Raw genomic sequence first — 25,618 nt, 5'->3', positions numbered from 1 at the left:
ATCCTCCCCACCAAATTGTATTAAATACCAGCTCAGGGAGTCTCAAAGTTTAGCTATCTAGAAGGAAACATCATGTTTTAATATGTCTGTATTAAATCTTAAAGCTCACAAATGAGAGGAAACATGCACTAATTGTCTTTTCTGAGTTAATTTGCTTAATCTGGTACTCTCCTGTTATATTTATTTTCCTGTAAAGGATACAATTTTTTGGATTAATAAATCCAAGAGCATACATGCCACATTCTTTTTTTTTTTTTTTCTTCTTCTTTTTTTTGGAGCTGGGGACCGAACCCAGGGCCTTGTGCTTGCTAGGCAAACGCTCTACCACTGAGCTAAATCCCCAGCCCTACATGCCACATTCTTGTTAGTCTCTCCTCTGTGCATAGTCACCTCGGTTGTTGTGTAGTAGCTGCTGGGAATAGCACTGAAGCTGTGTTGATGAGGAAGACTCTCAGTGGCACTTAGGTTTGCAGTCCTTTGAGAAGAATGGCTGGGTCAAATGGCAGGTCTGTTTTTAAGTTTTTAGGATTTCGGGTTTTTTTTCAAGATATACTTTATATTTTTTATTTGCGTGTGTGTGTGTGTGTGTGTGTGTGTGTGTGTGTGTGTGTGTGTACACGTGCAGATGCTCTGGAGCTGAACTTGCAGACAGTTGGTAAGCATGAGCCCATGTGGGAGCTGGGAATTGAACCAGGTTTCCTGGGAGAACCAGCCAGTGCTCTTAACCACTGAACCATCTTTCCAGCCCACTATTGTTTTTAGTCCACAGAACTGGGCAACTTTACATTCTCACCTGAATTGTTCTCTGGTGGGAGAAAGAGGGGGTTCTCTTTTTTCCACATCTTCACTACTATTTGCTGTTTGTTTCTAATGACTGCCATTCTGACAGAGTTAAGTGGGTATCTGAGTGTGCATGTATATATATCTTGTCTAAAATAAGCGTGTGTGTGTGTGTGTGTGTGTGTGTGTGTGTATACATACATATACATATATATTTTTTTTTATTTAAATTGTAGGGGTGTGTGTGTATGGGTAAGTGTGAGTAAGAATGAGGATGCTGGTGAGGTCAGAGGCTTTGGGAGTTTGGTGTTTAACTCTCCTGAGGATCACAGTACTTAACTGCTTTCTTTAGACTTGCTGGGGAGCTCTCGTCTATGTGGTTCCCCTTAACTATGTGAGGCTCACACTCAGTCTTAGGCTGTGTCTGTCACGCAGCTCTGCATCATCTGTTCTTTTTCCCTGTCCTATTTTCATTGTTTTTTTCCAGCTTTGATTTGAGCTTAGTTTGTTGTTTGTTCCTTTTCTGGGATATTCAGGTACAGCATTGTTGCTTAGTTGAGGTCTTATCAAATTCTTTTTATTTAACTTAATTTAATTTTTTAAAATTTTTGTTTAATTAAAAAAAATTTAGTGCTTAATTGTTTAAAGTTTAGGTAGTGGACTGGAGAGACTCAGAGATTAAGAGCACCGACTGCTCTTCCAGAGGTCCTGAGTTCAATTCCCAGCAACCACATGGTGACTCACAACCATCTGTAATGGGATCTGATGCCCTCTTCTGGTGTGTCTGAAGACAGCGACAGTGTACTCATACATAGAATAAATCTTAAAAAAAAATAAAAGCTTAGGTAGCAATGGCATTAGGAGTTGGTCTCTAGGAGTTGATCATACCTTTTCTTTCTTTTTTTGAGTTCCTGGCCAATGAGTAAATGCTAGGAAGTAGAGCAGGGGTTCCAATGCCGTGTTTGAATTTTAATTGCTCTAAATGCGAAATCTTGTCGGTTGTTTACATTCAGTGATTCCTGAGTTTCAGACCCTTTCCCCTGCTTCTGTCCCAGCCCCTCCTGTCACAGTGATACTGTAAAGCAGTTTCTGTCGCTGCCTGCTGTGTGTGCATCAGGAAACTGAGTTGGTGAAGTTAAGTCAGCTGCCCAGGAAACTAGGTGACTGGGAAATGAAAGGCTTAGGTTAAGGGGAGTGCAGACGAGTTCAGCCGCCATTGTGACATGACATGTAGGTTTTGTCCTGAACTGCCCTTCTTTCTCTTGAGAGCAGTCTCCACTCTGCAGCATAGCTGAGTGCTGGAAGTTTTATATGGAGACTTCCTAGGTCTGGTGGGTTAATGCTTTGTAGATTATGGAGGTAAAGGTTTTGCTTGAAGCACTGTGCGCTCAGGGTATTGCCTAAGGGACGTCCCAGGCAGAGGAGGGAAGGGTAGAGACTGGGTCTTGACAAGTTTTTTTCTTTGAGTTACAGAAAGGCTTGGTTTTGGGTAGGGTTTAGCTCTGTGCTTACTGTGGACTAATTGAGTTCTGTCCCACCGAACACACATAACCCTTCTCTACAGAATTTTAATTGTACTTTGTTTTCTCCATGGGCTTGCCATTTATAAGATGTCCATTAAAGAACCTATATCGTGTGGATTAAGAAATAACATAAGCAGTTTGGATCTGTAGGTAATTTGCCATTATAAGAATAGAAATGGAAAATACTCGTGTGTGTGTGTGTGTGTGTGTGTGTGTGTGTGTGTGTGTGTGTGTGTGCGCGCGCGCGCGCAGAGGCAGGAGGACTTTGAATTAGCTCTTTATTCTACTTTTACATGGGTTCCGGTCCTTGAGGTCACCTTTTCAGGCCCTTTCCTTTGCATTTTCATGAAGATTCAGTTTTGTTTTATGTGTTTGGTGTTTTGCCTGAATGTGTAAGTGTACTACATTTGTGCCTGGTACCTATGGAGCCCAAAGAGGACACCAGATCCCTTGAAACTAGAATTGTAGAGATTGTGACCATGCAGGTCCTGGGTACTGAACCTGCAAGAACAGAAAGGGCAAGTATGTACTGAGCCATCACTCCAGTCCTACTTTTTAAACTGTTGTATGGTTACTGAGTATTGTACTAGGTTCCATAAGCACATTTATATAAATGTCTATGATGTACTCTGAGCATATGCCATCTCCTGCTCCTTAGTGGAGGCTGCTTTTTCTCTCTGTCTTGCGTGGTAGCCTTCCACCTCCCTGAGGCAGGGGTCAGAACTGTCGCATCTTGTTCCATCAGCCACACAGTGCTGGTGTTGCGGGCCGCTGGTAAATACTTAACTTTTCCTTCCTTTTCCTGAAACAGAATCTCTGTTGCCCAGGACGGCCTGCGACGCCCAGCAGACCTATTTCTGCCTCTGAAATTCTGAAATTGCAGGCATGAGCCACCATCAGTTTAATAACTAAGCCTTTTGTTTGTGCCTTGGGGGAGGCAGGTGTGGGACGTTGAGACAGGGTCTCTGTACATAGCCCTGCTTTCCTGGAACTCAATATGTGGAAACCAAAGTGGCCTACAACTCACAGACCTGCACCTGCTTCCTGAGTGCTGAGACTAAAGGCTTACACCACCATGGTCAGCCTGGCTAATAACTAGCTCTTGAGTCTTGGATACTGGTTGCTAAAGTTGTATTGTATGTTATTTTGGTTTTTGTGCCTTAAAAAGACATAATCTGAGTCGGGCATGGTGGCCTTCAGTTCCTTCCTCCTTCCAGGAGGCAGAGGAAGGCAGATCATAGTGAGTTCAGGGCCAGCCTGGTCTACGTAGGGAGTTCCTACACACAGAGACCCTGTCTCGACAGACAGACAGATCAACCAAAAAGGTCATTTTCTGAAACCAGTAACAGAAAACCTATTCACACTCCTTTGCTTATACTTATGGGAAATTATTTCTTATATTTAGTTACAGCCAAGTTCTACGTCTGAATCTATGGATCAACTACTAAGCAAAAACAGAGAAGGAGAAAAGTCACGAGATTTGATGAAAGACAAAACGGAAGCAAGTGCTAAGGACAGCTTCATTGACAGTGGCAGCAGCAGCTGCACCAGCAGCAGCAGCAAGACCAACAGCCCCAGCGCCTCCCCTTCTGTGCTTAGTAATGCAGAGCACAAGAGGGGGCCTGAGGTCACGTCCCAGGGGGTGCAGACTTCCAGTCCGGCCTGCAAACAAGAGAAGGATGACCGAGAAGAGCGGAAAGACACAACCGAGTTAGTAGCCTGGGCCTCAGCACATCCTCTCTCCAAGTAGTGTGCTTTAAGGAGTTTGTTTTCGCAGAGTAACCGTTACAGAGACTTGCTTTAGAACTCGTAGCTGAATCTAGTCATTGAATTCTTAGCATTGTTACCATTCTGTTTTGTATGTAGCTGTGACGGTAAGAAATGCTACTTGTGTACAGACAGTTTAAATCTGAAAGCCCTGTCTTGGGACTCAGGTTCTGCCTACCCTGCAGTTTGCAAGGACTGTGTGCTGCCCCAGTTGAGGAAATGTTTAGTTGATAAGCACATTTTTATAAACCTTATTTCTGTGCATCTGCCGTATTAAAGCACTTAAATAGACTAGTGGGTTAGCCTCAGACTTAATCACAACTCCTTTTTTGTGTTCTGGATAACGAAAAAAACCCTAATTGTACTTGAACTTTTAGCATGGCAGGTTTAGAGTGACTGTTTATTCTTTTTTTTCCCCGGAGCTGGGGACCGAACTCAGGGCCTTGCGCTTGCTACGCAAGCGCTCTACCACTGAGCTAAATCCCCAACCTGTGACTGTTTATTCTTGATTTGCAGAAAAATAATTTTACTGGAGCAGTGGTCTTTCCCAAGGCATGTGATTAAAAAATCTTGATACATTTATAATTGGTGCCTGGTGGAAGGAAGGATTTTGTTAACACAGCACTTGAGCAGCTGAGGCTGTGGATCCTAAGTGTGAGGCCAGCCTTGATCTATTGCAAAGCCCAATCTTTAAAGAAAAACAATTAGAAATACTATGCACTCGTATTAAGCATTGGGGTTTTTAAAGTGGATTAATTTTCTGTGCTTTGTCTGCGTGTCCGTCTGTTGTCTACATGTCCGTCTGTACACTACACACTTGCTGTACCTTCAGAGGCCACAAGAGGGTGTTAGGTGGCTGAAACCAGTTATCAATTGAGGGATTAAACCCCAGTCCTTCGGAGGGGCAGCTGCTTGGCTGTTCCTTAACCCCGTCAGGCACCCTTTTAAGGCTGTTTTCCATGGGGCTACTGTGTTCTCAGTTGGAATATTCCTTGATTGCTTTTGAGGGATGTGGTTTCTTTGGTTTGAATTTGTTCTTGTATGATTACTCTCTTCATCAGATTGAGCAGCAGACGTGTGTGTTTCAGTGAAGGAGACTGAAACAGAGAATTACACAAATATGACCTATGTTAGCAATCCTTTGAAAGCTGATGGCTGTGGCAGAGTTGTGAAAGCCGTGGGTTCCATGATGTTTCACTGACCTGCCTGTTGTTTTCTTTCTCACTTAGGCAAGTTAGGAAGTCGACTTTGAATCCCAATGCAAAGGAGTTCAACCCTCGTTCTTTCTCTCAGGTAAGCGATAGCCCTCTATAGCGAGTTTCTGCGGAGATTCAGGGTGGTCTTCATGGCTTTTTTCCTGTGCTCCCATCTGACTGAGCCCAGCTGTAGGACGCTGAGACAGCCTGTCCTCCCCGAGCTTGCCAGTGTTCGCTGTGCAGCTGTGAGAACGGAGGCTCTGAAGAGCAGCTCGGAATGTAAGCTGGATGATTAGTGAGGCTGCCGGTCCCACTGACTGCACAGAAGAGAATCTGTTTCCTGCCCTTTGGAAACATTTCCTCAGGGAGGTGTGGTAGAGCATGCCTGTAATCTTAGCAAGCAGGAGACTGGGGCAAAAGGGTCATGAGTTTGGTCAGTGTGGGCCACACAGTGAGACCGTGCCCAAAACCACAAAAATGAAAAAGAAAAAAATAGACCTTTTCTGGTTCCTTGTAAAACACAGTTCTGATACCAAATCTGCTTATGACAGCCCTTAACACTGAGAAATGTCTGCAGCCTTAGTTTTCCCTGTTTTAATCCCTGGAAACTGAATCAGCTACTTCAATGCTAGACTCTGGGTGTTTTGTTTGTTTTGTTTTGTGTTTTGAATACAAAGTGCTAGTTAGATATGTACTGGCAAAACCACTAGGGAGGCTGCTGTAAAGATTGTTTTCATAGTTGCTTTTATCTTGACGTGGTTGACACTGAATTCTGTTTTGTAGCCAAAGCCTTCTACTACCCCAACGTCGCCTCGGCCTCAAGCCCAGCCCAGCCCGTCCATGGTGGGTCATCAGCAGCCAGCTCCAGTGTACACGCAGCCTGTGTGCTTTGCACCCAATATGATGTACCCTGTCCCAGTGAGCCCAGGCGTGCAGGTAAGTTCCATGGGTTAGGATTTGCTGGACTACCATAGCTTGCATTTAGCACAGGGGTCCTGGGTTGGTACTGAGTGGATACCTGATAGCAGGGAGGGGTAAGAGTGGGTGGTGGGTGGGGAGGGCTTGGTGTGCTGTATCATTAGCATGTGGATCTGAGTTTTAGAGCTAATTCTCAGAAAAATGGCTTACATTTACTGTAGGCCAGAGTTGTTCCTTTTGGTTATGGGTATTATTTTAATTTGAATAGCTCATAGGGAATCAGGAAAACACAGGCCAGATAACATTAAAAGACAGTGATAGGATATATTGTTACCATATGAATCTAATGATGTGTTTTCAATTCCCTCAAGCCTTTATACCCAATACCTATGACGCCCATGCCAGTGAACCAAGCCAAGACATATAGAGCAGGTAAAGGTGAGAATAGCCCTGCCTGTGTGTGCCTATGTGTGCATGAGCTAAGTACCACTGTGCACTGAGTAGTTGACTGCAGCTTGAATTCACAGGGTGTGTGTTCACTTCGGATGGCCAGTGTGAGTGTTCACAGGGTGTGTGTTCACTTCTCATGGCCAGTGTGAGTATTCAATTCACAGGGTGTGTGTTCACTTCTGATGGCCAATGTGAGTATTCAGGTGACTCTTGAGCAGATAGCACATGGTACTCATGTGAGGGGATATATATATATACATATATATATATATATATATATATATATATATATATATATATATATATATACTTAGTATGTGGTGTGTGAGTATGTGCATGTGTGCACTTGGTATGCATGGAGATTAAAAAGAGCACTGTAGGAGTTCACCTTGTGGGTTCTGAGGATCAAACTTAGGTCATCAGATTTGGCCACAAGAACCTTTTCTACTGAGCCGTCTTGCCAAAAAAATGTCCCAGCCCATCCCCATCGCCTTCTTCCACCACCACCACTACCACCACACACATAGTCTCTCCCTTTCACTTTGTAGTCTTGGTTAGCCTGGAACTTGCTTACATCTGCCTGCCCCCAAGTGCTGGGATTAAACCTGGCCTTCTTTTTGAAGCTGTCTTTTGAGGCTGGAGACTTGATCATTGGTCAAGAGTGCTTGCTGCTCTTGCAGAGGACCGAGCAAGGCTTGGCATCCAGCCCACGTGCTGCCTCGTAACCTGCAGACTCAAGGAGCCTAGTGCCCTCTCTGGCCTCCACGCACCAGCTATACAGTGTCCCGACAGGCGTGCAGGCAGAGCACTCATCCACTACAGATAGTTACAGTATTATTTCTGTTGTCTGTACATGACACTTTGCCAGCACGTTTGTGCTTGACTGTATGACGCATGGAGGACAGTAGAAGCTCGGGAACCAGAATCCCAGACAGTTGGGAGCCGTCATGTGCACATGCTGGGAACCTGAGCTCTGATCCTCTGTGACATCAGGTGCCTGAACTGATAAGCCATCTTTCCAGCCTCTGTTCAGGATCAATGAATTTTAGAAATTTCAACCTGAAGTCTAAAATGAAAATTTAACAGAATTTTTTTTTGTTTGTGGTTTATTTGGAATTGTTTTCAGACATAGTCTCATTGTGTAACCCTGACTGGTCTGGAACTGGTTATGTAGACCAGGTTAACCTCAAACTCAGCAATCCTCTGCCTCTGTAATACCTGGAATTAAAGGCGCATACCCCACCACACTGTCTGTTCTTTACCACTGAGGAGATTCTCCTGTAGCCAGGCTGGCCTCCTTGAACTTGCTGTGTAGATAAGGCCCCAGAGCCCTGAGGGGAGAGGGCACTGGCTGTCCTGGAACTGAGTTCTAGGTGGCTGTATGCTGCTCTGAGCAGCACCCTCCCTGTTCCTATGCAGAAGCACCACAGTGTGGACCCACGAGTTCTCTCCTGCTCTGCACACAGCTCAGTGCAGCTCTTTTATTACAGCTTTTGTTCTGTGTGTCTTTTGCTGTCCCCTCCAGTGTGTTGTTGGTTGGCTTTAGTTTTTTCCAGCATATCACTCCTGTTAACTGCATCCCTGAGTAGTGTTAGTTTAAAGGAGTCTTATGAGCCTCCAGTCCTAGAAAGTGTTATTACTACATAGTAGTAATTTCCAGGACAAAGGTTTGGTGGTGGTGGTGATAGTTAGTTTTTTGGTTTTGTTTTTAGTTTTTTGGGTTTTGTTTGTTTGTTTTTGATGGGTTTGTTGGGTTAGTTTGTTTTTCTGATATTGATGGTATTTCTGAGGATTGAACATTGAACCCGGGGCCTTATATATAGTGATTTAGGTAAAGGGAGGGAGGGAAGGAGGAGGAAGGGAAAAGAGAGTCTTTAAGTTGCCCAGGGTAGCCTTACCCTCTGCCTGTGTTCCAGGAAGCGGGAAAGTCATGCTGCAGTCACAGGCTGTAGTTTGAGTTTGTAGTTGTAGTTGGTCTTTCAGTTTGTGCTGTGCTGTGAACGGTGTCTGTTCTTACGCGGACGTGTCGTGTCATCTCTCCTTGTGATCAGCTGTAACTGTATTGCACGTATCTGTAATCCAACACTTGGGAAACGGAGGCAGAAGGATCAGGAGTTCGAGTCAGGAGCATAAGATCACCTTGAGTTACATGACACCCTTTGTCCATCTCCCCCGTCTCTGCATGCCACATGCCTTCTGTAGCTACTTCCTGCCTGTGCTGCTGCCATAGATGAGCATGCTGTCGCCCCAGGTTCTGCCATTTGCCGTGCGCTGTGACGCGGTAGCACTCCTTTCATCCATCTTGGCTTTCCAGCCAAGACTTCGTGTGTTGCAAAGCTTTACGTCCTTAGACTTTGCATTATCCTGAGGCAGAGTTCGCATGAGCTACAAGGAAGCACAGTCATGCGTCTTGCTTCTTTGTCAGGCCGTCTCCAGGATAAAAATAGTGCGCTGTATGTCTGGGCATTATCAGCGTGAGGAACTGCATCCTTGTCTCTCCGGCTAGCACCCCGTAAAGTCAGAAGTTGACCTAGAGAGTCTCGCCCTTCACAGAGGGAGAATAGGGATAAACTTGTTCTGTGCATAAATGGAGGACCTCGTGCATTTCCATAGGTTCTGCGTCTTAAACTGCTATTCCAAGAACATAACAGTTTCTATCTTCTAAGGCAAAACCCAGAAAGTCCTGGGAAGTAGCCATCCCTGCCTCTGTAATTCCCGTACTGCTGTGCTGCTACTGAACAAATGGAGGTGCTGGGCAAAGATACTTCTAGCATTTTCCAAATATACGAAGTCGGTAAGCCACGCTTTCTTGCATGGCAGTGAATCTCTGCATAAAATCATGTCAGGTTCCTCTTGCCATCAATCACACCTTCCTTTCATGCATCCTGTGAGAACATGCCTGTCAGGGAATTACCAAAAAGGAGATCACACACACGCGCAACCAGAGTCATTGAGCCTACTCCAGCTTCCAGTGCTCTCTGTAGCTGTGTGGATTTGAACTTCTGATCTTGCCTCATGTACTGAGCTTCATGGGCACACCACACTGCAAAGGCTGAAGTAAACTCCTGATGCTTGCTGCCGTTGGCATCGGTAACTGGTGTTCTTTTCTACAGTGGGAGAAGGCGCTTGTTGACTGAGGGCGCTTATTAGCAGTCACTAGACCTAGTAGTCGTACTTCCCTTTACTTGATTAGGGTGACAAAGGCGGCCTCCAGATACTGCAACATGGCCTCCGTTGGGCAAAATTGTTCTGATAGAAAGCCAGTGACGTGAAATGGTAAAATATGGTTTATATAAAGTGTCGTCTAAGATGAATGTCTTTGTGGAGGGCAGGCATCCATGACTAGGTTGTGTCTTGTTTTGCTCTGTTTAGAGTATTTATTTTGCAGAGGTTATGGATCCCCAACCAGCCTCAAAAGCTGAGGACCTTGAATGTCTGTTGTCCTTGTCTGTCTCCACCTCCCTGTGCCTCAAGGGTAGGTGTGCGCGGTCTCTGCTGGTCCATGTGCTGCTGGGCATGGGCCTAGGCCTAGGACACCACATAAAGCTTTAACAAAAGTGCCAACGTGTTGCAGTAAAAACCGGTTCCTGTGCATACCTTGGCAGTTGCGCTCTCGCTAGTTCTGGCTCCAGCGGGCCATTGGAACTAACACTAATTTCTCTCAGCAGCTCCACACTGCACTCATCTACTTTCTGACCCGGGCAGTCCTCGAGCCATCACAACACAGCACCCTGTCAGGCTGCCCCGCCCTCACTCACAGCTCTCTGGGCTGGTTTCTACCACGACAGCCAGCATACACATCCCAATTCTGTGGCGGGCCCAGTGCATCTTGAACTCAGTTAAGTTTCCACGTGAAAGAACACATCACACAATATCCTCTGGTCCAATTGATAAGATATAGTTTGTCCATCTAGACAACACAAAATCCTGTACACATCCATCCCTTAAGAATAATCATAACATTCTGTAATATGTTCAGAGAGGAATCTTAACATCTGCCGCCATGTTCTCTCAGTTCTTCCTCCTTGCTCTGTCCTCCTCTGCCTAAAACTTTGCTCCCGCCCATCTTGCCTTCTCCTCCAATGACAGGCCTTGTTCTATCCTGTACCTGCCCTCACCTGCATAAGGACATCAACCTACAGTGAAGAGACTTTACTGAGATTAACTAGGCAAATTTTTCTTTGATAAAAGTAATATTTAGGTTTATGGGTTTTCCCCACTCAATCAAATTTCCTTTCCTTTTTCTAATGTACGGACTGTCAATATTATTTTGGGAAATTTTTCATAATACTGATTTCTTCTATTTTCAGGTTTACTTTCTAAATAGATAAAGTAGCATTTTCATTAAGTATTCAGCCAACTTTTTAAATATTTAAAACAAACACATAGACACTAACAGTTGCTTTAGCTCTGTTGCCTGAGTAAAGAAGCCATGTTCCATGTTCTCTGTGACTGTGGCATGCAGTTCCTCTGCAGTTAGCAAACAGACCTGACGGCTACAGTTGATGTGATGTCCTGGGAGGAAGTGCACAGTGACACAGAGGGCGTTTGTGGGCAGTACATGGTCTTCTGGCCTCTGTGTCCTGGGTGTTGGGACTAAAGGTGTGCTCAGCTCTTAGCTGGTGTCAGGAAAAGGAACCCATTCAGGGGTATGGAAGACACAGCAGTTCTTTTTGTGTAGTGTTGGGTGGCGTTGTTGATTAGAAATCTGCTACTTGGGGGTTGGGGATTTAGCTCAGTGATAGAGCGCTTGCCTAGGAAGCGCAAGGCCCTGGGTTCGGTCCCCAGCTCTGAAAAAAAGAACCAAAAAAAAAAAAAAAAAAAGAAATCTGCTACTTGGTGGACTTGGTACTGTATGATTTTAGATGAAATGAAGGAGAGCTGGGCTGGGCCTGTAGCTCAGTGGTGGGCCTGTTTAGTTCCAGAGGTCCAAAGCTTAATAATGGCTCTGACAAAATACAAACTGGATGGGAGTAAAGCAGGAGTGGAGTGACGGGTGTGGATTGGTATTGGCTTTTTTGTCATCTGTTTTTCTTCGGGATGGAGCCTTTCGTGAACTTCTTAAACGTTATAATTTGGAGTGTTAGTCCCTATGGTCTCTTCCTCCTCCCATCCTAATGCCGTATCTTATGAAAGCTACAACATAAGGGAAATCGCTCCACAGCTAAACCTGAAGGCTCAATCACATGCCTGAAGCTGAGGGGAATCGCTCAGAGCAGCTGGAGAGGGGTGGGAGCTGGGTAAGACAGCTTTTGGAAGGCAGGCTCAGAGTCTAGTCACACAGCCTTGTAGACCACCCACACAGGTGCATGCAGTGTACCCAGGAGGTGTCATTCCCTTTCAATGCGTCCCTTTCTCTCCTGCAGTACCAAATATGCCCCAACAGCGACAAGAGCAGCACCATCAAAGCACCATGATGCACCCTGCCTCCGCAGCAGGGCCGCCTATCGTTGCCACCCCGCCCGCCGCTTACTCCACGCAGTACGTTGCCTACAGCCCTCAGCAGTTTCCCAACCAGCCTTTGGTCCAGCACGTGCCGCATTATCAGTCTCAGGTAAGGCCGAACTCGTTCACTCTTTACAGAAGCATCTCATTTCTACTGTTTATGTGTTTATGGGTCTTTTGGCTTTGTTTTATGCTATCAGATAGTTAAGGAGTTGGGGCCTTTTAAATGGCTTTCTTTTTTATGTGTATGATTATTTTTGCATGTTTTAAACCATATGCCATGCCTGGTGCACTTGGGGCTGGTTGCAGAGGGCAGGTGCTGCTCTTGCAGATGACCCCCCTGGGTTCATTGTCCTCATACCTATTTCAGAAGATCCTTTGATCTCCATGGGCATCTGTACTCATAAAAAGCACAAATACTAGGCATAGCCACATAAAATAAATCGTAAAAAGAAAAAAATTTGAAAAGGAAGCGTTGAGAAATAGAACTCTGAAATGTTTCTGGGAACCATCAAGTCAGGAATCGGAAGGGACTGGACCCAGTAGTGTTTCCTGCTAGTGATAGGGCCCAGGCTTGGTTCCCAGCACCACGTAGCTGTTCAGACCCCTTCCAGCACTGCACATACACAACCCAGCACGCACACGCACACATGCACACACAGAGTGAATCTTTAAAAAAGAGTCTTAACTAGAATTCTCATCGTTCATTTTGGTATAATGTTCTTTTGTTTAAATACAGCATCCTCATGTGTACAGTCCTGTCATACAAGGTAATGCCAGGATGATGGCACCACCAGCACATGCTCAGCCTGGTTTAGTGTCGTCTTCAGCTGCTCAGTTCGGGGCTCACGAGCAGACGCATGCCATGTATGGTAGGAATCATTTTATTGTCTTTTCTGTGTGTATGACTAGAGTTGTTTTAAAGCATTGTGAAGATACTCTGTTTAAGAATAGCTTGAGGGAGGGAGGGAGGGAAGGAGGGAGGGAGGGAGGTGTAGTGGTGTGACTATTCTGGCTACTAGTGGTGGTGGACAGACTAAAGTACAGTATCGTTTGAGCCAAGGAGTGAGAGACAAGCCCGGGCAACATGGAGACCTCAGAAAACAAGGAGTAAAAATAACCTGACTCTTTGTGACAGTGAGTGTTGAGAGTCTTAAAGCAAACTTATGTCTGACGTATTGGCAGTTTATTTCTACGTTGTACCTGCACTTCCTCTGTCGGATACGCTTTTCCTTTCATAAATGATGAGATAAGCTGGGCGTGGTGGTGCGCACCTTCAATCCTAGCACTCTGGGGTTGGGGGCAGGCGGGTCTCTGTGAGTTCGAGGCCAGCCTGGTCTACAAAGCAAGTCCAGGGTAGTCGGGGCTATATAGCAAGACCCTGTTATTAAACAAAACAAAACAACTGATGATGTGTAATGAGAAAGCATCTTTGGGGGAAAGATGTACTTTCCTTCCTTTCTGCCCCAGGTCATTCTGCTTATCCTGCCTCAGCCTTGCAGGAAAGAAAGGGTATAGTCCTCCTTCCTACTTGCCACGTCTTACCAGGTAGGGTCGGATCGCCTTATGGCGTGCTGTGTGCTTTGTACAGTCACCTTAAATTACTCCCAACTTGAAGCACTATACCAAACTTAACACACATTCTTCCTAGTGGCATTTGAATTCTTTGGAATGTTAGATAAGTTTGGGTAATTGATCCAGTTGAGAAGTGTACACCGTGGATCTGACGGTGTGAGTGCCTGCAGATGTACAGACACTGTCTAATCTTTTCAGTTTGTTGCCTTAAATGACCATATGCGGACAGTTAAGATTCTGTGTTCTGGAAAACACTTGAAAGAGTAACGTTGTCTACCCTGAGCGTTCTCCCTGTTTGTGATCACATGAGTACCGAGCAGGCGCACACCTGTCACCAGGGTAGATTAATAGTTAGGATACATTAAGATACTTAGGATACATGCCATGCAAACAGTTGCCTTTGTAAAAAAGAAACCTGAGGTCTGCTTCTTCTCATTAACACAGAGTTTAATGAGATCACTGTCACTACCATCGTCCTCAGTGTGTGCTCGGCATTTGAAATAAAGAGTAGGGCAAGTGCTGCTGTATTTTAGAAAATATCTTCCAAGCAGTCAGTCCATTGGCCCGGCATGGGCGAGGGCCTGTAGATCTCAGCCCTGTGGACATCATGAAAAAGGAGGATCAGGCACTGAGACCAGTTTTAGTGGTAGAGCAAGACCTGTCTCAGATAAAAGTCCTCCTGAAATCTGATTTATAAAGGGACAGCCTGGTCTCATTTATAGTTCGACCATGATGTGTCTGTCCTCCAGCCTGTGTTCAGTTGTACTCCCTGGGATTACATCAGACCTTGTGTGGAAGGCCCTGGTGCTGTCTCTTCCTGGCTTTCCTGCACCCTGCATGCGTTTCCACAGTTTTCCAGATTATTAAAAGACTCGGTTGAAGCTCTTCCATTGTTCGGACACTGCTGCCAACTGCATGCTTCGGAAGTAGGAGAGGCCTCCGTTCTGCTGTTCTCGGCCCCGTTGGACTAGGGGGAGACTTTGGAGCTGAAGATTCTAGTGCTTTTAGGAACAGCACTTTGTGGCTGCCAGTGCAGGGCTGTGCAGAAGCTGCCTCCCTGGGGCTGCTGATCTGGATTTGCCTTTGTCATGTAGGTCTGATGTCAAACACACACTAGGAAAGGAATTGTTTGGGGTTCTCCCACAGTCACAGGTTTGCCTTGTCAGTCGTTTCAGTTACTTCGGCTGCTCCATGGACCAGTTAGGCTAAACGTACATACTGTTTGGAAGTTGTTGTATGGAAATGCTACTTTTGTGTTCGTTTTCTTGGAAAAGTATGCATTTTCTATAACCCAAGAAATCAGATACTTGAGGATGTTGATTTACAATGTAGTGCGGCTTTGTCCTCAGTCCAGCTGCTGGTTTGCTTTTTTGTTTTTGTTTTTGTTTTTGTTTTGTTGATTGTTACTGGTGTGGTCAAGGCGGACTATGTGTTGTCACCTTGTACTCTTTCTGAGGAAGGACTTCCATTCACAGACTCACCTTGTTGTCTCTGCCCCCACCCCCAAGTGGTCACTGTAACCTCTGTTTTCCTCATATCCAGTGTCCTGCTCATCTGAGTTGATATTACTGCCATGGTTTCATTTTCAGAAACAATGATAGAGCTGTCTGACTGACAGACAGGTCAGCCAGAAGAACTGAATGTGTTCTTACTGTCCCCACTTCCACTCCTCCAAAAAGACAGGGTCTCTATATAGCCCCAGCTGTCCTTGAGCTTGCTAGATAGGCCAGGCTGGCCTTGAATTTCAGAGATCCACCTGCTTCTGCCTCCCACGTGCTAGGATTAGAGGTGTGCATAGCACAGCAACTAAATATGTTAATATGCATAGCAGACAAGTTTTTAGTACAATAAGCATAAAGACATAGGATTCCCATAATCCTCCTGCCTGACATCTGCTTCTTAATAGTCATGTATTCTCCCAGATGCTTTAATTAGGCCCTTTAGACAGACACATTTTAGTATGAATAGTGTAATACTTACATTCTTATTTTTATATCATGAACCTTGGGATTTACTACCCAAGGGCCTGTGGTGACGATTGTGTTGCTGTGAAAAGTTATGTATCATGAATTTGCTTAAATACTGTTTTATCTGGGTACCTTGCTTATGTCAAGGCTGTTTGATGGATGCCATGTTGGTCTTTGTATCAGTTAATGGTTCTCTATCAGATAATAATCTTATTCTTTTTATTTAAGCAAGTCAGCGTGCGGACTTGCTACCTCAGTACAGAAGGAAAGCCTTGCGGTTCAGTCCTGTTCGCTTGTAAATCTCTGCAGCAATGCTTACTTACAGTGCTGGTCACCCCTGTATAAGCGAATCGTGCGGGAATACAAAAGAGCACTGAATATGTCGGCCTTTCCAGAACATCAGCAGTGCACACCTCAAGAGGCTAATTTACCTTTCTATTTCCCAAATTCAGCATGTCCCAAATTACCATACAACAAGGAGACAAGCCCTTCTTTCTACTTTGCCAGTGAGTTGGGTTTTTATACTAATTTTAATTACACAGTAAACACTATTTAAGGGATACATGTTAAAGTAGCTAACTTGTTGGAGAATATTTTCTTTCTACCAGACAGAATCAAAGTGTGCATGTCTGGGCTGGGGTGTGGCACAGTGGTGGTAGTTCTTGCTCTAGCATGCACCAGGCCCGGAGTTCATTCCCTAGTACAAAAGAAAAAAGGAAAAGTAGAGAATTGTGGCTCTGTTTGTATAATTCAGCTTTGACAGAAGAACTATGCCTTAGCTTAAGAATTCTTGGAGTCAGGAATCAGATCTTTCCGGAAGCAGTCTGAATACAACGCAAGAGTGTAGCTGTGTGGGAAATACCTCGTGTTTTCCTCATTCAGGGGAGCCTTTTCTGAACAATTTTACAAGCTTGTGTAGACTTTAAAGCACTAGTTTATAGTGCCTGGGACTACAGAGAAGAGTCCTTAGTGAGATTCCTGTAGCACAAGAAGATGAAGCAGTTAGTCCGTTTCTGTCTGATCTGGGATTGCATGAGTAGAAGCTTAAAGTACGGGGAGCAGATACATCCGTGGTGCCCAGAGCGTCCTTCAGTGCCGAAGGCCCCAAAGCGCAGGCCTTGAAGCCCATAGGCTGCCCCCTTCCCTAGGTTAACTTGGTAGATGGATTTTTCCTATTTTCAGGGCAGTGTTTTAAAATGAAGCAGCTTTGGTAGACTAATTACTGAGAGACCTTTTAGAAATGTATGTTGCTGAAGTCACTTTGTATGAAACATGAGTTCTAGCAGACATTAAGACTTAATGTTCTTAAATTAAGGACTAAATGTCGGGCTATTTTGGAATGGCTACTCATCATCAGATGCAGGGTTTTGGAAATATTTTTACCTTAAGTTTTCATTAATTGTGCCGAGCCAAAATTAGTTGCTGCTTTTTGGTGCCTGGGATAAGTTAACAGATGGTGTCCTTTCAGACGCTCTTAGAAAAGGAGACTTGTTGAGAATGTACATGACGACTTTAAGGACATAGTTTGAGGTCTCTTTACCATCTTGCTGGCCCTGTTATGGTCACAGTCATTCCCCTGGCAGATGGCTAAAAGGTCTTGAGTCACCATCCCTAAGCACTGATAGCCTGAACATAGCTTCCTCATGAGAGGAGTCAGCACCAAAGCCAGCAGCTGTTGTTGGGGATTTTAGTCACCACAGTGTTCTGTCCCTCGACCACTGCCATTTTGCCTGGGCTAAGTTTGATGTCTTCTATCCCCTCTACTCCCTAGAATTTGCTCCTTGAGGAGGAGTAATAATAATAATAATAATACGGGGTTGGGGATTTAGCTCAGTGGTAGAGCGTTTGCCTAGCAAGCGCAAGGCCCTGGGTTTGGTCCCCAGCTCCGAAAAAAAGAAAAGAAAAGAAAATAATAATAATAATAATTCCCTTTGGAATTATTACTGAAGGTGGTGGATCCTGTTTTGCTTATTTTCAGTGTTTGCAGTGACTTGTGCATCCAGGGTCAAAATGAGAGAACCTATTTACAGATTAAACATCTGGCCCTGGGGACTGAATTTGCTTCTCTTAACATCTTGACTCAGGAGACTGTTTCTGGAATGCAGTTAATGATAAAAAGATTTGACGTATTTAGAATTTTAAACACTTAAGTCAGGAAGCACTTTGTCCTCACCTCACCCAGCTCTCATGGAGGCCGCAAGCCTTGTAAGTAGTGGTTTAGCAAACAGCGGTTTCAGAGCTTCTGAGAGGATTCATGGTATTTCTAGCGTAGAGCAGAAAACCATTTAATCCTGCCCTTAGCTGAAAGCCTTGCTCATTATTCTAGAATTCTGTTCTTGTTCACCTTCCCCATCTCTGCTTTCTTTGTTGTTTTTATAATTTCCCCTCTCCTCACTTTTTACTGCACTTAGCTTTGCTGTTGGTCGAATTACAGTTTTAGATTCCCATTTCCCCAGTTTTTCATATTTTATTCACGGGGAAAGGGTCACATAAGGTGCTTGTTTTTAGACTCTGAGCCACACAAAGTGAGCGGATGAAAACACTTCTGTGGGTGCTCCTGACTGCTGTGTTATGTTAGAGTGCATGCTTGTGGGCCTCAGCAGGTCAGCAGTGCTCACTTCTGCTGAGGACTCAGGCTTGGTTCCCAGCACCCTTGTGGCTGCTCACAGCCATCTGTAACTCCAGTTCCATGGGATCCAGTACTCTCCTCTGGTCTCTGTGAGCACTGCACACATGTGTGTTGCACAGACAAAACACTCATATGCATACAATAAAGAAAACTTGTTAAAAGATGTGTGATAGGGCCAGCAAGATGGCTTAGAGTTTCATCTCCAGAATCCACATAAAAGCAGAAAGAGACAACCTCCTCTGCTGACTTGCACAGAGAGCCATGTAACCTTCCTCCACTCCATCCCCTGGCGCGCGCGTGTGCCCGCCTACACACACACACACACACACACACACACACACACACACACACACACACACACACACACACACCAATAATAATTTTAAGGTTTTTAAGAGCCTTTAAATGTCCTTATATATATAATTAAATTCAAAACTGAATGTGGTAGCCAGATTATGACCCCACCACATGAGGAGCTAAGGTCGGAGAGCCTCTTAGAAGTCCAAGGTCAGGCTAGAGAGATAGCTCAGTGGTTAAGAGCACTGACTGCTCTTCCAGAGGTCCTGAGTTCAAATCCCAGCAACCACACGGTAGCTCACAGCCATCTGTGTGTCACAACATCTTCTGGTGTGTCTGTGAACTCATATGAATAAAAAAAAATTAAAAACTCTTAAGGTCATTTTCAGCTGCTTGTCAGGCTTTTGGGAAGCTTGGGTTCTACCAATCCCTGCCTCTAATTAATTACAAACTCTTAAGAACATGGCTGAGAGCATAGCTCATTGGTAGACTGTGTGCTTAGTGTGCTGGAGGCTCTGGCTTCAATCCTCAGCATAAACTGTGAGTGAGTGAGTACTAAAGCTGTTTGGTCCCGATCCTGGCTGGATATGGTGTCCTGGTGTGAATCTACTTGGAATCTCAGGGATGGTGGGTTCCAGGCCATCAAGCTATAGAGGAAGAAGGAACAAGGGGAAAAAAATCTTTTAATTCTCTTTCCAGACGACAGTGTCAAGACTTTGCATTTTCCCTGTTGACAAATGTCCTTCTGAGACTTGACAGACATAATTCTGTCGCTGCAGTGGCTCTGCTCCCGTGGTGGTGGTGGCACAGCATTCACTAGAGCTCCCTTCAGGGTGGTTTGTTGTTTGCCCGCTGTTCTGGGACTGGAGCTCAGGGCCTTCTGTGCAAAGCTCTGCACTGGCTGTGTCTCCAGCCTTTTGTTTACTTTTTAAAAACTCCTTTCTAATCTGAATACTTAGGAATTCATTGCTAATGGAATTTTAGAGCTTGAGCTTCTGTACCCACTATCTTTATGAGACCCCATAAGTAGACATCTAGGATTGCTTTACCTCACTGGGACTTAACATTGTTTTAAGGAAACACTTGATAAACACTGGGTGGGGTTTTAATGTTTGTGGTTTTAAAATGAGACATTTGGACCAGTTATCACCATCCAGCAACCTAGTCTACATTAGCAGACCCTATCTCTAAAAACAAGTAGTTTTAAGTGCTATATGGTCATGCGTGGCTTTTAACAATCAGCAAGTTAGAAGACAGACTGCTCTCCCTGACTCCCTGAAACATTGTGACATTATGCTGCTTGGTGTTCTCATTACACATCTGTTGACCCACCTGTGTGTGGACACACATTTGTGTCCCGGAAGCTTTCAAAGGTTCTGAGCACAGTTGCCTTCATCAGTCTCAGCTGGATACTGAGGGACATTGGTGGGAGCTGTGGCCTTGGTGGTTGGATACAAAGGCCATGCCAGCTCGGGCACTCTGCTTTGTCCTCTCAGATGCATTCGCCATTCAAGACCACACATTGGAAATAGGATGCCCTGCCCTGCACTGTGACATCTCAGGAATGTTCCCTGTCCCTTACTTAGCTGGCATGCAGCCAGAGTCCTCCATGCTGGCTATTCTGGGAGCTTTGGTGCTGACCCTAAGTGGTTTTGCTTCTCTGTCACACCATATCAGTGTTTGCTGACATGTTACCCAAAGTGCATGAAACTGTGGCAACATCTGTGTGTGGGCGTGGCTGTGGAGAGCTAAGGGCTCAGATGAGATGTGCGTCCTGAGAGCAGTTCAGTTTCTGCTTGATGTTTAGTTGGTGCTTGGTGCCCTGAGCTACCCAGACTCAGTAGAGTGAGGCCTTCCCTGGCTTCCATTCTCAGCATGATGCTCTGTAAAGGCATGGTTCACTTAACACTTGATCTCCTTGTTTATCCTCCTAGATGGACAAAGAGCTGCCTCCGGGTCTGTCTTTGTGGTCACATTAAAGAGATGTTAAAAAGCTGTTGCTTTGGTGTTGTTCTAGATAACAGGGCGGGGCGGACAGTCTCCTCTCCAGGCCTTGATTAGGAGATCCTCAGCGGGGACCGAATAGTGAAGTGGGCATGTGACTGACTGAGATGGCTTGTGCACAGGGACCATTCCTGGGCAGTAGCATGGTGAGGTAATCAGATGCCGACCTTGTAAGAGAGGCTGCACTGTCTTCATTTGGGCCAGTGTGTGTCTGTTGGAGTTGTTTCTACCTAAGCCTCCAAGAGAAACAGGGACTGTCTGAGTAAAGTCAAACTGACTCAGTGTTAGCGCAGTGTGTAGAGCTATAGCATATGGGTCACATGCTGGCCTTGTCCGGCAGAGCCCTTCCATCTATTTTTCGGACTAGACTGGGCCTGCTGTACAGGGCTTCAGAGAATGGCAGTGGAATGAGTTATACTGCAGTGGTCAGGAAAGCACTGTAAATTAGGCATAGGTGGGCTGGCAGGGGTCATCGATGTGTGTCAATTGTACACATTCCTTTTCCTCTCACCCCAGTTTCCACCGGCTCCCTCGCTCAGCAGTACGCACATCCTAATGCCACCCTGCATCCACACCCTCCACATCCTCAGCCTTCGGCCACTCCCACCGGACAGCAACAAAGCCAGCATGGTGGAAGTCATCCTGCACCCAGTCCTGTTCAGGTAAGCAGAGGCCTGACCTGTGCGTGCACAGCTGCTCCCTTGCTCGCTTGTCCCTGCCACTTTACTTACAAGACTCCGTGTGATCAGGGCCACCATCCTCAAGCAGCTGCGAGCTGTTGTGGGTACAGGGGAGGTCTTGAAAATGTGCGTCGAGGTAGGCCATTCCCTAAGGGTGAATGCCAGAAACAGAAGTGTTAAAAGGCTCTTAGTTAAGTATAAAGCACTCTGGAATTTCATTCTTGAAACCAAGCCATAATGCTGCCTTCTGTTGGCTTCCTCAGTCACACGTGCTAATGAGGACAGTTAAGGCCTTGTTTGGGCTTGTAACTGCCCAACTGAGACTTGGGCTCGAGTTCCAGAAAAGACCCTCTGGTCAGGGCATGCCTGTGCTCTCCCTTCTCACCTCCCTGGGGTGTGGTGGGATGTGCTGGCCTGTTGCTGTCACTCTATGATGCTCTGACCCCAGTGGCTTCTCAGTGAAGAAGTTTCCTATTGCTTTACAGCACCATCAGCACCAGGCCGCCCAGGCTCTTCACCTGGCCAGTCCACAGCAGCAGTCGGCCATTTATCACGCGGGGCTGGCACCAACACCACCTTCCATGACACCTGCCTCTAATACACAGTCTCCACAGAGCAGTTTCCCAGCAGCACCACAGACAGTCTTCACCATCCATCCTTCTCATGTTCAGCCGGCATACACCACCCCACCCCACATGGCCCACGTACCTCAGGTAAACCAGCACTAGCCAAGTTTTTGTGAAGGCCACATAGGGAGTGGTGGTGGTCAGATAAGCAGCAAGGAGCCAGTTGCTCCCCAAGCCAGGAAACCCTGTGTGTGGTGCCATCTGCCTGTCTGCCCCTTTCCTGCTTAGTACGTGATCTTCTGGCCCTCAGTGAATGTTGCTATGATTTTGTGATGGATCAGTGAAATTGTGATTTAGCATTTCCCAGCTGAGACCTAAAACTCTGAGTCTGGAATGCACCCCAGTCCTTTCCTTTCTGTGTCTGCTTCGCTCCGTCTCTCTAGCTTCACCACTGTGTATATGTGTACACATACAGACACCTCTACACACGCACATGTGAGAGCCCGAGAGCAGGGTGGCAGGCAGCGGTTCTCAGCTCTCTGAGGGGGACTGCACTGGGCCTGTTAGCTTGAGTTAGTCACAGGAATTCTGAGAAGTGTCCCAGTTGTTTTGCCTGGTTACCTCTGCTGTTATCCTGTACTGTGCTTCCTGAGCTCGGGCCTTGGACTATGGTGCAGTGGAACTGAAGCTCCAGAGTAGCCCCAGGATCATCTGGAGTTTTCTTACCCCCAGTGTAAGGTCTGAGGTTGAAAGGTGTGGTTGCTGATAGAGCCAGGGCAGCCCAGGGCCATGGAGAGGCCCTCTCTATAGCTGTTAGCGTACGGTGGCTGCATCAGATGTTTCTGCTATTTTTGATCATGGTTCCCTGAGGTGGGTCTCACTTAGAAGAGTTACTGAATGATTCTATTTCCTGTCTCAGTGTGCCAGTGAGGCTCTGGCAAGGTGTGAGCTAAAGATGCCGTGTAGTTGGGTCTCTTGCAGAAGGCTAGCTTGTTACTGTCCTTCCCCTAGAATATACTCCTGTTGATTGGCTGGCAACAGTGGGGAGGGCAGCCAGTTTGGTCAGTGTGCTTTGGTGGAGTGAGACTTAAGAGAATCAGGGTCCTGTGAGTGTCCAGCAGAGGTTGTGAATTTATGTGTAAGATGGGCTCACCCCAAACCTCACTTATGTGTTTTGTCAGAGAGTAAGAGGCTAATATAGGGAAAGCAGAGAGCCACAGGCCTGTTTGGAGGTGTGAACCAGTGCTTTGCTGGTGTGATGGTCTAGAGCGGTGCACAGGATGGGAGGCAGGAAGCAGCTTCTTCCTGCTCGGCCCACTCCCTGCAGAGCCGAGGTCGAGCTTACCAACCCCGTTAGCTGACATCACCTTTCTAACTTAACTTTGTTGCCACTTGATATGGAGCACCGGGTTGATCCAACTTCAGATCACTCTCTGACATCATCTCAGTGGAGCCAGTAACTGCAGCCTCTGCTCCATCAGCTAAGCTTTTAAAGGGAGGGGCCTAAGTGCCACTTCACCCTACTTTGGGGAACCCATCATGACTGGGGAAGGGCGGAAGAGGAGACTCAGGAAGCTGCTGAGGGTGCTGGGGAGGCTGCCCCCCTGCAGGCCCTTGTCAGGCTTTCTGACTTGAAAGGGGCATTGATATCTTTGGCCATGCGCCATAGCTAAGAAAGTGCCCTTCCCAACCTAATAGAGGCCTGCTTTTGGTGAAGACCTTACCCTGTGTGGTAATCTGAGCAGACATGTTGGGGACTAGGAGGCTGTAGCCAACTTCCCCATTTATCCCTGCAGGATCTACCTCACAGTGACCCAAGAAGTCCATCTTGCCCCTTCTTGAGCCCTAGTCCAATGAAAGGAATAGTTGACTTGTTGTTTAAGAAGGAGATGTTGCCTGTATGCGTAAAAGAGCTCTCTGTTTCAGGCTCATGTACAGTCAGGAATGGTTCCTTCTCATCCAACTGCCCATGCGCCAATGATGCTTATGACGACACAGCCACCCGGCGGTCCCCAGGCCGCCCTCGCTCAAAGTGCACTACAGCCCATTCCAGTCTCGACAACAGCGCATTTCCCCTATATGACGCACCCTTCAGGTGAGGCGTGTGTGTGCAGGGGCCGCCGGGGCACCCCGAGTTCTGCTCGCAGAGGTAGAATGGCAGGCAGGACCAGTGCTTCAGGCTGCAAACCTGACTAGCAAGGCCCGACCAAGTGTGCACAGGAGGGATCGTGACGGTCAGGGAGCATCAGAATCTGTGTGTGTTCTGCTGGTATCAGGGTTGGCTTGAGAAGCAGCAGCCTCATTCTGGGTAGCTGATGCATGCCGAGGACTCAGTTGGCCTTCCTGGTTATGTATGATAGGCTGGATAGGGCACGCGTGTTCCTTCCCGAGTCCTTTATAGGCTGATGTGGGGGGTTTATGCCCATGGCCAAGTTTGATTGTAGCTTGGAGAAGAACACTGATGAGCACGTGCTGATTGCGGACTGGTTTGAGTGTAGTTTTAGCCCCAGCCTGTGCCTGGACACAGGACACCCATGATGTCTCGTACTGGATGGCTACTGTGACGACACCTGTCTTCCCTGTGACTTGGAAAGCAGTGGTGCTTGGCTAGCATTAGTGGGAGGGGGAGTGAAGGCCTGTGCTCCACAAGCAGCAAGTCCAGGACTTGTATCTGAAGTGGTTTTACGTCTGACTGGTTTGTTTCTCCTCACCTCCCCTTCCCTCCCTCCCCAACCCCACCTTGGCTGCAGCTGGGGGAGAGAGGGCAGCATTAAACCTCTGGCCTTACTCAGCTAGCACAAGAGCAGTTGACAGTCACGTGCTGCAGACAGACACTAGGCTGGTGGGCAGCAGTCCTGTGTTGTTTAAATAGCCACTTTTCTTTTTTACAGTACAAGCCCACCACCAACAGCAGTTGTAAGTCTGCCCTGGAGGAACCGAAAGGCCAAATCCCCTCCTCCCTTCTACTGCTTCTGCCAACTGGAAGCACAGAAAACTAGAACTTCATTTATTTTGTTTTTTTTTTTAAAAAAGATACACTGATTTAACATCGGTAGGAATGCTAACAGTTCACTTGCAGTGGAGGATGTTCTGGACCGAGTAGAGGCATGTAGGGACTTGTGGCTGTTCCATAACTCCATGTGCTGTTGCAGGGTCCTCAAGTACCCAGCTCTGCTTGCTGAAACTGGAAGTTATTTATTTTTTAATGGCCCTTGAGAGTCATGAACACATCAGCTAGCAACAGAAGTAACAAGAGTGATTCTTGCTGCTATTACCGCTTTAAAAAAAAAAAAATCAAGACTTGGAACGCCCTTTTACTAAACTTGACAGAAGTTCAGTAAATTCTTACCGCCAAACTGACGGATTATTATTTATAAATCAAGTTTGATGAGGCGATCACTGTCTACAGTGATTCAACTTTTAAGTTAAGGGAAAACTTTTACTTTGTAGATAATATAAAATAAAAACTAAAAAAAAATTAAAAAATAAAAAAAGTTTTAAAAACTGATACCCAGTTAGTGTGTGTTTGTGTTGACTCCTGCTGCTGTGGGAGGCAGACCCCAGGGAATGGAGGCAGGCCGGGTGTGCTCTCTGAAGAGGTGCTGACCAAATGACTTTTCTTCTTCACCTTTAGTATCTAGAAAAAGTCAAGACTGAGACTCCCTCTCGGGTGGAGAGGTGCAGTTGGCTTCAGCAGAAGGAAGGTGGGCAGCGTTCCAAAGCCCACATCTGCAAGCAGGTGCAGACTCTGTAAGCTTGCTTTTCCTTTTCTACAGAGCCAAATGTGGTTGATCTGAGTTATCCCAGTTCAGGCCTGTGTT

At 46.2% G+C, this 25,618-nt stretch overlaps 1 protein-coding gene across 50 annotated transcripts in view; it reads left to right on the top strand.

Annotated features, from left to right (window-relative positions):
• Positions 1 to 25,305, top strand: part of Atxn2 (ataxin 2) — a 95,092-nt gene extending 69,787 nt beyond the window's left edge. For 5 of the 50 annotated variants that reach the window (XM_087578072.1, XM_087578060.1, XM_087578052.1 and 2 more), the window contains 11 exons: positions 3,709 to 4,013; positions 5,300 to 5,363; positions 6,050 to 6,202; positions 6,556 to 6,622; positions 12,001 to 12,188; positions 12,819 to 12,951; positions 16,074 to 16,127; positions 21,068 to 21,213; positions 21,717 to 21,944; positions 23,724 to 23,892; positions 24,689 to 25,305. In XM_087578072.1, coding sequence (XP_087434198.1) covers positions 3,709 to 4,013; positions 5,300 to 5,363; positions 6,050 to 6,202; positions 6,556 to 6,622; positions 12,001 to 12,188; positions 12,819 to 12,951; positions 16,074 to 16,127; positions 21,068 to 21,213; positions 21,717 to 21,944; positions 23,724 to 23,892; positions 24,689 to 24,717 — 1,536 coding nt within the window. In that variant the 3' untranslated portion in view covers positions 24,718 to 25,305. Of the gene's footprint in view, positions 1 to 3,708; positions 4,014 to 5,299; positions 5,364 to 6,049; positions 6,203 to 6,555; positions 6,623 to 12,000; positions 12,189 to 12,818; positions 12,952 to 15,849; positions 16,128 to 21,067; positions 21,214 to 21,716; positions 21,945 to 23,723; positions 23,893 to 24,688 lie in introns of all 50 variants that reach the window. The other 45 variants (XM_087578076.1, XM_087578067.1, XM_087578057.1 and 42 more) reach the window with 16 other exon arrangements.
• The last annotated feature ends 313 nt before the right edge of the window (positions 25,306 to 25,618 follow it).

This window comes from Rattus norvegicus, chromosome 12 (genome assembly GCF_021556685.1).
Source record: "Rattus norvegicus strain SHRSP/BbbUtx chromosome 12, alternate assembly SHRSP_T2T, whole genome shotgun sequence".
Taxonomy (NCBI): Eukaryota; Metazoa; Chordata; class Mammalia; order Rodentia; family Muridae; genus Rattus; species Rattus norvegicus.
This window is presented reverse-complemented; position numbering and strand designations above follow the sequence as displayed.